At 45.6% G+C, this 13,863-nt stretch overlaps 1 protein-coding gene and 1 long non-coding RNA gene across 2 annotated transcripts in view; both read right to left on the bottom strand.

The window, feature by feature from the left end:
* Positions 1 to 10,585: 10,585 nt before the first annotated feature.
* Positions 10,586 to 11,289, bottom strand: LOC119964304. The gene is made up of 2 exons (XR_005460285.1): positions 10,950 to 11,289; positions 10,586 to 10,851 (listed from the first exon to the last, which is right to left on the bottom strand). It is a non-coding gene; the product is annotated as an uncharacterized LOC119964304 (long non-coding RNA).
* Positions 11,290 to 11,461: 172 nt separating this feature from the next.
* rnpc3 (RNA-binding region (RNP1, RRM) containing 3) overlaps positions 11,462 to 13,863 on the bottom strand; it is a 31,622-nt gene continuing 29,220 nt past the window's right edge. The window contains exon 10 of the mRNA XM_038793411.1: positions 11,462 to 11,465. Within this exon, the coding sequence (XP_038649339.1) occupies positions 11,462 to 11,465 (4 nt within the window). The remainder of the gene's footprint in view (positions 11,466 to 13,863) is intronic.

The following is a 13,863-nucleotide window of genomic DNA, read 5'->3' as shown; positions in this document are numbered from 1 at the left end:
TTATCATGGCCAATCCACCTAACCTGCACATCTTTGGACTGTGGGAGGAAATCGGAGCACCCGGAGGAAACCCACGCACACACGGGGAGGATGTGCAGACTCCGCACAGACAGTGACCCAAGTCGGAGTCGAACCTGGGACCCTGTGAAGCAATTGTGCTAACCACAATGCTACCGTGCTGCCCCATTAAGCTTCACATGAGCAGCAGTGTTGCTCCTATGCAACTGCTGGGATTGGACTGGGCTAGTTCAGAATGGAACACCAACAGGACCGAGAATGGCCACACAGAGAGATGGCAGAGCAGCTAAATGCAGTCGACCATTATAAAAGGCTACAGAATGGACCAGAAGGGATAACTTGCTGCAGCACGGTTTTGGAAGAATACGAGACCATTCAGCCCCTCAAACTCATTTTACTATTCAATTAGATCATGGCTGATATGCATCTTAAATCCATCGACCTTACCCTGAGTGTAAGTGATTTACATGTCAAAACAATACGCCATTAGTTGCAGAGCACTCTGGGATATCCTCAGTTTGAGAAAGGTGCTAGTGAAATGCAAATTGTATCAGAAGAGAGCTTTGTGGGAAAGATAATAATTATAATAATCTTTATAAGTGTCACAAGTAGGCTCACATTAACACTGCAATGAAGTTACTGTGAAAATCCCCTCGTCGCCACATTCCGGGGCCTGTTTGGATATACAGAGGGAAAATTCAGAATGTCCAATTCACCTAACAAGCACGTCTTTTGGGACTTGGAGGAAACCTGAGCACCCGGAGGAAACCCACGCAGACACGGGGAGAACATGCAGAGTCCACGCAGACAGTGACCCAAGCCGGGAATCGAACCTGGGACCCTGGCGTTGTGAAGCAACAGTGCTAATCACTGTGCTACTGTTCCGCCCTGGCATCTCCCTGTCGTGACCAATTATGTTCCGAAAAGCCGGATGATTGGCTGAAATCTTGCCAACACACAGGACACATGTACAGTTTATCCCCTCTGTAATCGGTGCTTTTGCCTTCCATGTTCAAAATCTAATAATGTTCAGGTTCAAGATGTTTCTAGAATGAGAAATGCCCCAATAAACACGGACGTGAATTGATACATCCAAAAATAGAATGGGAATAGTCTAGACATTGGGAGGCAGTGGTGTTGTGGCTGGACGAGTAATCCAGGGACCCAGAATTATGAGCTGGGGGCTTGGCCATGCCAGATGGTGAAATTTGAATTCAATTTTTAAAAATCTGGAATTAGCAGTCTAAAGATATGAAACCATTGACTGTTGTAAAAGCCCATTTGGCTCACTAATACCCTTTAGGGAAGGAAATTTGTCGTCCTTACCAAGTCTGGCCTCCACGTGACTCTTAAATGCCCTCAGGGGTGGGTAATAAAGGGTGGCACAGTGGTTAGCACTGCTGCCTCATGACACTGAGGACCTGGGACCGATCCCGGCCCCGGGTCACTGTCTGTGTGGAGTTTGCACATTCTCCCTGTGTCTGCGTGGGTCTCACCCCCACAACCCAAAGATGTGCAGGGTAGGTGGATTGGACACGCTAAATTGCCCCTTAATTTGGAAAAAAATAATTGGGCACTCTAAATTTGAAAAAAAGAAAGATCGATGGGTAATAAATGTTGGCCAGCAATGCCCGCATCACATGAATGAATAAAAAAAAGATTGAAATATATTCCTTTTGATGGAATTGTAATCCGAGGTGGGAAAAAGATCAGGGAAGGGACTCTGAGCTTGCTGTGAATTAATCCAGGTGTTGGCAGTAATTTGGCTTCAAATGTTTTTAACTTCATGTTTTAATCTCTATCAATAAAAGCAGATAGCTGCAGCCTTTCTTTCACCCCCCAACTGCACACAACGCTCCAAACAAGGAGATCAGTTAGAACATTCCCCCGTCTTCTGTTACAACACCCTGGGCGAGTGGAGGGTCAATTTCAGCCCCACTTCACCAAGAGTAGCAACACAGTTGACATTAACTCTTTGAAAATACCTGAAGTCTTTGGCTACCCAATAACTGCAGACACCAGGTTTGTAAATATAATTAACTTTTATTAATAAAAATAATTAAATAGGCAACAAATACAACTGGTTAACCAATATCTAATTTGTACCCCCCGCCCCCCCCTTTAACTCACTCTACCCTCTATGCACACACACAACATAGGAGAAAGAGGGGTGTAAAATTACTAAATGTAAAGGGTAAGAGGCTCTGTTGCAGATGGATATCTTCTAGTTAGAGAGAGAGAGAGAGTGCGCGGGAGTATGAGCGAGTCTCTCGCAGCATCCAGTTTTGTCTGCCAGGTCCACTGAAAAAACCCCACCTGGTAGAACCCAATTGCTGTCACTGCCAGGCAGGATATTGCCCTTTGCTAATCTATTGGTCGCCAACCAACCAATCGAACCAAACCCCTCCAATCTCTTGGGTGTCATAAAGTCTGAGTTCTTCTGTTCAATATCTAAATCTTCATAGCATAGCAATATTTTTTAACTTTTGAGTTCCATACTTCCTCTGCTCCACATAATGGTTTATGTCCATTAAATAAGCATGAATCAAAAAATCATAACTCCAAAGTAGACAGGAAAGACTAAAAAAAAAACCTTTAAACAGAAGCACATCAGTTTAAAGTCACTACTGAGAGCCGTTATTAGTTTTAAATCACCACAGGATCAATTTAGAGTCTTTAGATTACAGAGAGAGACTAATACCCCCTTCTGGCTGTGACTGCAGCTATCCAGCTCTGAAAACAAAACTAAAACACACCCTTGCAGCAAATAGCCTAAAACGAAAGTAAAAAGCTGGCAGACAGCCCAGCTCCACCCACACTCTGACATCACAGATAAACAACCATTTCTTAAACACCCATTTCTTAAAGGTACTCTCACATGACACATTACGAGCACGGTGGACAACAGGGAGCTGGAGGATGTGGTATACCTGGATTTCCAGAAGGCATTCAACAAGGTGCCGCACAAAATAAATAAATAACCTTTATTGTCACAAGTAGGCTTACAACTGCAATGACGTTATTGTGAAAAGCCCCTCATCGCCAAATTCTGGTGCCTGTTCGGGTACACAGAGGGAGAATTCAGAATTCCCAGCTGATACGGGAATTGAACCAACGCTGCTGGCCTTGTTCTGCATCACAAACCAACTGTCTAGCCCACTGAGCTAAACCAGCCCTGGCTGGCTGCTGCATAACATAAATGTACTTGGTATTGTGGGTAATGTATTAGCATAGATATAGGAAGGCAAGTTTTTTCTGGTTGGCGATCAGTGGCTAGTGGTGTGCCTCAGGGATCAGTGTTGGGATTGTTTACAATTTACATCGATGATTTGGAGTTTGGGACCAAGAGTCTTGTGTCAAAGTTCGTGATTGACACGAAGATGAGTGGTAGAGCCAAGAGTGCAGAGGACACTGGAAGTCTGCAGAGGGATTTGGATAGTTTAAGTGAGTGGGCAAGGGTCTGGCAGATGGAATACAATGTTAGTAAATGTGGGGTCATCAATTTTGGTAGGAATAACAGCAAAATTGATTATTATTTAAATGGTAAAAATAGCAGCATGCTGCTGTGCAGAGGGACCTGGTTGTCCATGTGCATGAGTCACAAAACATGCCACACCTGGAGTACTGTGCACAGTTTTGGTCTCCTTACTTGAGAAAGGATGTTCTGGCACTGGAGGGGGTGCAGAGGAGATTCACTAAGTTGATTCCAGAGTTGAGAGGATTGGCTGATGAGGAGAGACCGAGTAGATGGGAGCTTATTCATTGGAATTTAGAAGAATGGGGGGGATCTTATAGGGATATATACAATTGTGAAGGGAATAGATAAGATAAGGGGGCAGCACGGTAGCATGGTGGTTAGCATAAATGCTTCACAGCTCCAGGGTCCCAGGTTCGATTCCCGGCTGGGTCACTGTCTGTGTGGAGTCTGCACGCCCTCCCCGTGTGTGCGTGGGTTTCCTCCAGGTGCTCCGGTTTCCTCCCACAGTCCAAAAATGTGCGGGTTAGGTGGATTGGCTATGATAAATTGCCCTTAGTGTCCTATAATTTATAAGGTTAATGGGGGTGGGGTTGTTGGGTTACGGGTATAGCGTGGATTCGTTGGCTTGAGTAGGGTGATCATTGCTCGGCACAACATCGAGGGCCGAAGGGCCTGTTCTGTGCTGTACTGTTCTATAGCAGGGATGTTGTTTCCAGTGGTGGGTGAAAGCAGAACTAGGGGGCTGAACCTCAAAATAAGGGGGAGTAGATTTAGGACTGAGTTGAGGAGGAACTTCTTCACCCAAAGGGTTGTGAATCTGTGGAATTCCTTGCCCAGTAAAGCAGTTGAGGCTACCTCGTTAACTGTTTTTAACGAGTTTTAAGGTAAAGATAGTTTTTTTGAACAGTCCAAAAAAAGATCAGCCATGATCTCATTGAATGGCGAAGCAGGCTCGAGGGGCCAGATGGCCTACTCCTGCTCCTAGTTCTTATTAAAGGATTCAACAACGTGGATGTAGAAAACTTATTGCCTCTACGGATAGGGAGAGGTGGGGGTAGGAATCGGAGTGCAGACCAACAAGACAGAGACTTAAAAGGGGTGATGTCAGCAAACCCTGCTTCACACAAAGGAAAGTGGAAATGCAAATCAGTCTGCTCTCTTCTCCCCAGCCTCCTCTCTGTTGTGTCTGGGGTCAAATTAATATTTCAAAATTCAGCTCAATAGATCTTGGTTGAATGAGGGTATTAATGGTTACCCATAGAATCCCTACAGTGCAGGCGGCCATTTGGCCCATCGCATCTGCACTGACCCTCTGAAAGGTCACCCCACTCTATCCCCCTAACCCAACCTAACTTGCACACCTTTGGACTGCGGGAGGAACCCGGATCCCTGGCGCTGTGAGGCAGCAGTGCTAACCTGTAACACTCAGTGAACCAGGGTGAGAAGATGGGAGTTAAGATACAGATCAGCCTTCACCTGAGTGGCAGAGTCGACTCAAAGAGTTCAATGTGTTTTTTCTCCTGTTGGTTTAAGAGGTTGGCACAGTGGGACTGGAGGGAGGTGGACAAATGAGGATGGTGAGGCCAAATTATGGAACCTTGAGGAGGCGGTGGCATAGTGGTATTGTCACTGTACTAGTAACCCAGAGACCCAGGGTACTGCTCTGGGATCGCAGGTTCAAATCCCGCCTCTGAAGATGGTGAAATCCGCATTCAATAAAAATCTGGAATTAAAAGTCTAATGACCATGAAACCATTGTTGTAAAACCCCATCTGATTCACTAATACACTTTCGGGAAGGAAATCTGCCGTCCTTACCTGGTCTGGCCTACATCTAACTCCAGACCCACAGCAATGTGGTTAAAGGCAATTGTTAGCATCGCCTGCAATGTCCATGTCCCATGCACAAATTCCATGTAACAGTGAGATTAGGAATTGTGGAATAATGTGTTCAGCTGGAGTTGGGGAAATCACCCAGGGACGGGCTGCTACTTGGTTCTCAGATTAAACAGAGAAAGCCGGCAGAAGACTTTGATGAAGAGAAGTGGGAGGATAGGAGGTGGAGGACTTCAGGAGAACTGGAGCACAGGGAGCTGAGGGGTACTGGACAGACTGATGTGTTAGACTAGGAGATTGGATTGGGAGCCACGTTTGAGCAGTATTGGCAGAAAGATATCTGTGGAAATCTAATTCAAGATCAAAAGTATCAGATAAGATCACAGGTGCAAAACAAAATCAAACTAAATAAAAATGACCAAGTCTGTGACAGCAACTTTTGGTTTTATTGAACACATTCATTGGAGGGCCAGCAGTGAGAAATCAGTGATTGACTGTAGTCATTAACATTTCAAAAGTACAAAACATAATACAATACCCCACAAACTGAGCGAGGATTTCCGTGCTGCCTCCGCTGTCCTCGTGCTTCGGAGATTTTTCTGAGTTAACCATAATCAGACACCCCACCAGAGCTCAAACTGCAGCACCGGAGGCACCGGTAAACACCACACACACCGTTCACCTTCAGTGGGGCGCTTATTCAGCTCTCAAGCTTGTTTCTGGACAGGGTGGGTGCCAGGAACACAAGTCAAAAACTCTGCTTTCTCGCCTTACCGAGACCTGCTGGGGGTTTTCAGCATCCTCTGCTGGTTTCTGATATTGAGACATTCTTGGGACCAGAGCGTGTTCCATTTCGCCTGTACAAGAATTCCCAATGATAGTAGCAGAACAGAAAAGGATATAAGGAGAGGCTGAACAGGCTGGAGAACTGTTCTCCGGTAAAGACAAAGTTGGGGGAAGCTGGGGAACGGGGACCTGACGATTGACTAAGATTCTGAAAGAGCATGATACAATAATAATAATTGTCACAAGCAGGCTTACATTAACACTGCAATGAAGTTACTGTAAAAAGCCCCTAGTCACCACATTCCGCCGCCTGTTCAGGTACACTGAGGGAGAATTCAGAATGTCCAATTCACCCAACAGCCAGGAGCATCCGGAATAAGGTGGGTGAGCTTGCAGCATGGGTTGGTACCTGGGACTTCGATGTTGTGGCCATTTCGGAGACATGGATAGAGCAGGGACAGGAATGGTTGTTGCAGGTGCCGGAGTTTAGATATTTCACTAAGCTCAGGGAAGGTGGTAAGAGAGGGGGAGGGGTGGCATTGTTAGTCAAGGATAGTATTACGGTGACTGAGAGGACGAATACTGAGGTACTTTGGGCTGAGTTTAGAAACAGGAAAGGAGAGGTCACCCTGTTAGGGGTTTTCTATAGGCCTTCGAAAAGTTCCAGAGATGTAGAGGAAAGGATTGCAAAGATGATTCTGGATAGGAGCGAAAATAACAGGGTAGTTGTTATGGGGGACTTTAACTTTCCAAATATTGACTGGAAACACTATAGTTCGAGTACTTTAGATGGATCCCTTTTTGTCCAATGTGTGCAGGAGGGTTTCCTGACGCAGTATGTAGATATGCCAACAAGAGGCGAGGCCGTATTGGATTTGGTACTGGGCAATGAACCAGGACAGGTGTTAGATTTGGAGGTAGGTGAGCATTTTGGTGATAGTGACCACAATTCGATTAAGTTTACTTTAGTGATGGAAAGGGATAGGTATATACCACAAGGCAAGAGTCATATCTGGGGAAAGGCAATTATGATGCGATGAGGCAAGACTTAGGATGCATCGGCTGGAGAGGAAAACTGAAGGGGATGGACACAATGGAAATGTGGAGCATATTCAAGGAAAAGCTACTGCATGTCCTTGATAAGTATGTACCTGTTAGGCAGGGAGGAAGTGGTCGAGCGAGGGAACCATGGTTTACTAAAGCAGTTGAAACACTTGTCAAGAGGAAGAAGGAGGCTCATGTAATGATGAGACGTGATGGTTCAGTTAGGGCGCTTGAGAGTTACAAGTTAGCTAGAAAGGCTCTAAAGAGAGAGCTAAGAAGAGCCAGGAGGGGACACGAGAAGTCTTTGGCAGGTAGGATCAAGGATAACCCTAAAGCTTTCTATAGATATGTCAGGAATAAAAGAATGACTAGGGTAAGAGTAGGGCCAGTCAAGGACAGTGGTGGGAAGTTGTGCATGGAGTCAGAGGAGATAGGAGAGGTGCTAAATGGGTATTTTTTGTCCGTATTCACACAGGAAAAAGACAATGTTGTTGAGGAGAATACTGAGAAACAGGCTACTAGACTAGAAGGGCTTGAGGTCCATAAGGAGGCGGTGTTAGCGATTCTGGATAGTGTTAAAATTGATAAGTCCCCTGGGCCGGATGGGATTTATCTTAGGATTCTCTGGGAAGCTAGGGAGGAGATTGCTGAGCCTTTGGGGCTTTGATCTTTATGTCATCTTTGTCTTCAGGAATAGTGCCAGAAGACCGGAGGATAGTAAATGTTGTACCCTTGTTCAACAAGGGGAGGAGAGATAACCCCGGTAACTATAGACCAGTGAGCCTTACTTCTGTTGTGGGCAAAGTCTTGGAAAGGACAGCATGGTAGCACAGTGGTTAGTACAAATGTTTCACAGTGCCAGGGTCCCAGGTTCGATTCCCCGCTGGGTCACTGTCTGTATGGAGTCTGCACTTTCTCCCCGTGTGTGCGTGGGTTTCCTCCGGTTTCCTCCCACAGTCCAAAGATGTGCAGGTTAGGTGGATTGGTCATGATAAATTGCCCTCAGGGGCCAAATTGCCCTTCGTGATGGGTGGGGTTTCTGGGTTATGGGGATAGGGTGGAGGTAGGGGCTTGGGTAGGGTGCTCTTTCCAAGAGCCAGTGCAGACTCGATGGGCTGAATGGCCTCCTTCTGCACTGTAAATTCTATGAAAAGAGATAGGATGTATAATCATCTGGAAAGGAATAATTTGATTAGAGATAGTCAACATGGTTTTGTGAAGGGTAGGTCGTGCCTCACAAACCTCATTGAGTTCTTCGAGGTGACCAAACAGGTGGATGAGGGAAAAGCAGTTGATGTGGTGTATATGGATTTCAGTAAAGCGTTTGATAAGGTTCCCCACGGTAGGCTTTTGCAGAAAATACGGAGGCATGGGATTCAGGGTGATTTAGCAGTTTGGATCAGAAATTGGCTAGCTGATAGAAGACAAAGGGTGGTGGTTGATGGGAAATGCTCTGACTGGTGTCCAGTTACTAGTGGTGTACCACAAGGATCTGTTTTGGGGCCGCTGCTGTTTGTCATTTTTATAAATGACCTGGAGGAGGGCGTAGAAGGATGGGTGAGTAAATTTGCAGATGACACTAAAGTCGATGGAGTTGTGGACAGTGCAGAAGGATGTTACAAGTTACAGAGGGACATAGATAAGCTGCAGAGCTGGGCTGACAGGTGGCAAATGGAGTTTAATGCAGAAAAGTGTGAGGTGATTCATTTTGGAAGGAATAACAGGAAGACAGAGTACTGGGCTAATGGTAAGATTCTTGGTAGTGTGGATGAGCAGAGATATCTCGGTGTCCACGTCCACAGATCCCTGAAAGTTGCCACCCAGGTTGAGAGGGTTGTTAAGAAGGCGTACGGTGTGTTAGCTTTTATTGGTGGAGGAATTGAGTTTCAGAGCCCTGAGGTCATGTTGCAGTTGTACAAAATTCTGGTGCGGCTGCATTTGGAGTATTGCGTGCAGTTCTGGTCGCCACATTATGGGAAGGATGTGGAAGCATTGGAAAGGGTACAGCGGAGATTTACAAGGATGTTGCCTGGTATGGAGGGAAGATCTTCCGGGGAAAGGCTGAGGGACTTGAGGCTGTCTTCGTTAGAGAGAAGGTTAAGAGGTGACTTAATTGAGGCATGCAAGATGATCAGAGGGTTAGATAGGGTGGACATTGAATGCCTTTTTTCTCGGATGGTGATGTCCAGCACGAGGGGACATAGCTTTAAATTGAGGGGAGATAGATACAGGACAGATGTCAGAGGTAGCTTCTTTACTCAGAGAGTAGTAAGGGCGTGGAATGCCCTGCCTGAAACAGTAGTGGACTCGCCAACACTAAACGCATTCAAATGGTCATTGGATAGGCATATGGATGATAAGGGAATAGTGTAGATGGGCTTTAGAGTGGTTTCACAGGTCGGCGCAACATCGAGGGCCTGTACTGTGCTGTAATGTTCTATGTTCTATTTCGGAACTTGTGGGAGGAAACTGGAGCACCCGGAGGAAACCCACGCAGACACGGGGAGAACATGCATGCAGACTCCACACAGACAGTGACCCAAGACGGGAATCAAACCTGGTACCCTGGCGCTGTGAAGCAACAGTGCTAACCACTGTACTACCGTGCCACCAGGAGATGTTTTCACTTGCGGGCGAGGTCAGAGCTCAGGGCCATTAATCTAGGATAATAAACCCGATGGGGAATTGAGGATAAGCTGATGGGGTGAGGTGGAGGTGGTTGGGTGGAGGCTCGTGTGGAGCAGAAACACCAGCGAGGTCAGGCACGAGTAAGCCAGGGCGAGCTCACTGCCACACCTCTGATCTGCTGTTACACCAAACTGAGATTTTAATGGCTCTAGCTGATATTTGCTGGCAGGTGGATTATGTTCTCTCTTCACTCTGGGAAAGTGGGGCAGGGTAAAGATAAGCCACTGCATGATCACTGGTCTCCTGTCTGACCCAGCGTGATCTCCTGTTGCAGTCTCATTGGCCCAAAGAGGTTTGAGAGAACCTCTCCTCTGTAAACCCCCCACCCCATCAATTAGCTGGGGTTTAACCTGCTTTTTTGACGTCTCTTAGGTGATGATATGGTGGGTGGGGAGTGTCTGAAATGTGAGGATTAGGGCCGGATATACCAGGGTCTAATCCGGAATGACATATTGGCAAGGCCTGATTGCACCAATCAATACTTATATTCCTCTTAATAGGAAAAATAATCCAAAGGTAATCGGGTTTGCCAGTGTGTTTTCAATCCAAACATCCTAGAAAACGATTGCCGATTTTTCTGGGAGAAGCGCTTTGCTGTTGTGATCTGTAAGATTTTCAGCATCATAGCAGCGTTCAGGAGTTCCTGCTGCAGAGGTTATACCTCATCCACCAGCCAGGGAGCATTGAAGCGGTGTGGCTTTTAGTACGTGAAGCAACAAACAACTGACAAGTCATAGCAGTGGAAGATTTTTTAAAACGTTATCATTACTGAGCTGAAGATCAGAACGGAGTTATTATTCTTTCACTAAACAAAATAAAACAAATCCCCAATGCTGAGACGCAGCCCGTTTCCGCGCCCATTCACAGCCACTGAACAGCAGCAACACCGATACTGCCTTTCGCATTACTCAGTTTTATATATAAAGGATACTTTACAAAGGATACACTGAATTATCATTCCCCCAAACTGATGAGCTGGGCTTTTACTGTGCACAGCGTGAACTGTAACCAAGAAAAAAACACATCAACTAGCCTCAGGAGCTTGCTTAATGAGTCACGCCAGTGAGAAATGCTGTTACTGAGCACACCAAGAGACCCACCATACCACCCTCCGATCTTCATTTTCCTCGGCCTCGCTTGTTGTCCGCAGAATCTTGCTTTGGCCGTGCAGAGCGGGCAAATTGCTGTAAAGTCGCTAAGGACCAACATCAGATACAATTGAAGAGACATCAATGACAACAACCTTCATTTCAGATGATAAGATAAAGGAGACGGCCACCATTTGGCCCATCTGCTGCCCCATTCAATATAACCATGGCTGATCTTTGACTTCCCCATATTCCTCAACATCCAAGGGACCAGAAATTCATCTATCCCAGCCTTAAAAAGTCAACAATGGAGCTTTTACAAATCTCTGGGGTAGAGAATTCCAAAGGTTCACAATCCTTTGAGGGAAGACATTTCTTATCCCATGTACTAAATGGAACTCCCCTAATCCTCAGACTGTGTGCCCCCCACCCTCACCCATGCTCCGGAGTCCCCAGTCGGTGAACCAACCTGTCAAGTGTCTACCTGGTCAAACCCCTTCGGAATCATGTATGTTACAATGCGATCACCTTCAGAGCATCAGAGAATATAATGAAAAATGAAAAATCGCTTGTTACAAGTAGGCTTAAAATGAAGTTACTGTGAAAAGCCCCTAGTCGCCACATTCCGGCGCCTGTTTGGGGAGGCTGGTATGGGAATATAGAGCCAATTTTCTCAGCCTCTCATTCCAGGAACTAATCTGGTGAACCTTTGCTGCACTGTCTCCAACAGAAACGTATCCCCAGTTAAATATGGAGGCCAAAACTGCGCACATTACTCCAAGTGTTCTGTCCAAATATAGCAAGACTTCCTTATTCTTGCGCTCCCATCCACTTTGCAATGAAGTCCAATATGCCATTTACCTTCCTCATGGCTTGCTGTACCTGAATGTTACTCTCCCGTGTCCCTTGAATACACCTATATTCCTCTGAACATCAACCGTCACCAGTTTTGCACCTTTTTGAACTATTCTGCTTTTCTATACTCCCCACCTTTAACATAGGCACCTCACAGGAACATAACTCAGATAGAAATCAGACACGGAGATATTAAGTCAGATGGCCAAAACATTGGTCAAAAAGGGAGGTTGGAGAGAGATAGAGAGCCAGGGAGGGAGAGCAGTCTCTGTGAACAAACCAAAAATCCCCAAATTCAGAGATTCAACTAAACAGCCTAAATGACCAGTTATTTAACTGAGTCAATTTTCATTGTGTTTTCCACTTACAGAAATAACCAACAGTTAATGTCTGAACCAAATATGGAATTCACACTTTAATGAAATGAAATGAAAATCGCTTATTGTCACGAGTAGGCTTCAATGAAGTTACTGGGAAAAGCCCCTAGTCGCCACATTCCGGCGCCTGTTTGGGGAGGCTGTTACGGCAATCGAACCGTGCTGCTGGCCTGGCTTGGTCTGCTTTCAAAGCCAGCGATTTAGCCCAGAGTGCTAAACCAGCCCCAATGATATTATGCAGCTTTTCCTCGAGGCTTTTTCTAGCCCAGTGGTTCTGTAATTACAAAGCTGAAAGAATGAATCTTTAAGAGCTTCCATCTCACTGAGAAGGCCAAGGTTGTTGGCCAATCCACACCCAACAACCTGCTCTGAAAACCCTGCTCAGATTTTGACAGTGACAAATTACATCAGAGTAGCTGAGACAATCCATGTTTCAAAACAATAAGCAACATTCTAAATAAAACAATCAATCTCCCGCCGCCTTGGGAAAGTGTAAGCAGAATCAAAGACCCCTCCTGCCTGGGTTATTCTCTCTTCGAACCTCTTCCATTGGGCAGGAGATACAAAAGTCTGAGAACATGCACAAGCAGATTCAAAAATAGCTTGTTCCCCGCTGTTACCAGACTCCTGAATTACCCTCTTATGGACCGAACTGATGTCTCCACACATCTTCTATACAGCATAGCACCACACTCTGTATGCTTCAGCCAGGGTCTATGGCTATGTGTTTACACTGTGTATTTATGTATGTCCTATGTTTTATCATGTCCAGAATGATCTGTCTGGACTGTACACAGAACAATACTTTTCAGTGTACCACAGTGCACGTGACAATAAATCAAATCCAGATCCAAGACAACTCCCAACATTCTAAAATAGTAAATTTGCCCCATCACCCAATGATGAATGTCGTTATAGTCCCAGAGGACCATAGACTGCACTCCCGTTTGAGAGAGAGAGGTGGCTGATGATGTTTTAACCTGAGGATCACCAAACCTCAGGCAAGGGACAAGGTAGGGAAGGATCATGGTAACCTCAACCAGGATGGGAATTGACACGTGTTGCCGCCGCTCCGCATCACGAACCAGCCGTCCAGCCAATTGAACGAACCGGTCTCAATCCCAATAATGGATTTTTAAAAATATTTCAGGATCCGGATTGATATCTTTGCCAAAACCTAATTAATTCTTTCTTGGGCAACACCCTATCTGAGTACTAAGTCTCATTGATATCTGACGGATTTTGAGATAAATTTACAGACAGACCAACAGCAGAGAAACCCTCCACCATCAGCAGTGGACGTAACAATAACTTTCAAAAGGGAACTGGATACTTAAATTAGAAAAGATTCAGGGTCATGGGGAAAGAGCAGGGGAGTGGGACTAGCTCCGATAGCTCTTTCAAAGAACCAGAACAGGCACAATGGGCCAAATGGCCTCCCTCTAAGCTGCAGCATTGTGTCATCTTCAATTATCCTGCAACGTTCTCCTCAATCATTCATCCAATTCCCTTTTCAAAGTCATTATTGAATCTTTCAAGCAATCTTTCATCTCCCCCTCTGTTTCTTTTCAAGGATTTCACAGCACAGCATTTGGAAAGCAGTGGTGTAATCAGACAAAGTCAGTATGGATTTATGAAAGGAAAATCACGTTTGACAAATCTACTGGAATTCTTTGAAACTGAATTTGTAGAGT

This window comes from Scyliorhinus canicula, chromosome 4 (assembly GCF_902713615.1).
Source record: "Scyliorhinus canicula chromosome 4, sScyCan1.1, whole genome shotgun sequence".
NCBI classification, from domain to species: domain Eukaryota; kingdom Metazoa; phylum Chordata; class Chondrichthyes; order Carcharhiniformes; family Scyliorhinidae; genus Scyliorhinus; species Scyliorhinus canicula.
Note: the sequence above shows the minus strand (reverse complement) of the source record. Positions and strands in the feature narration are given on the sequence as shown.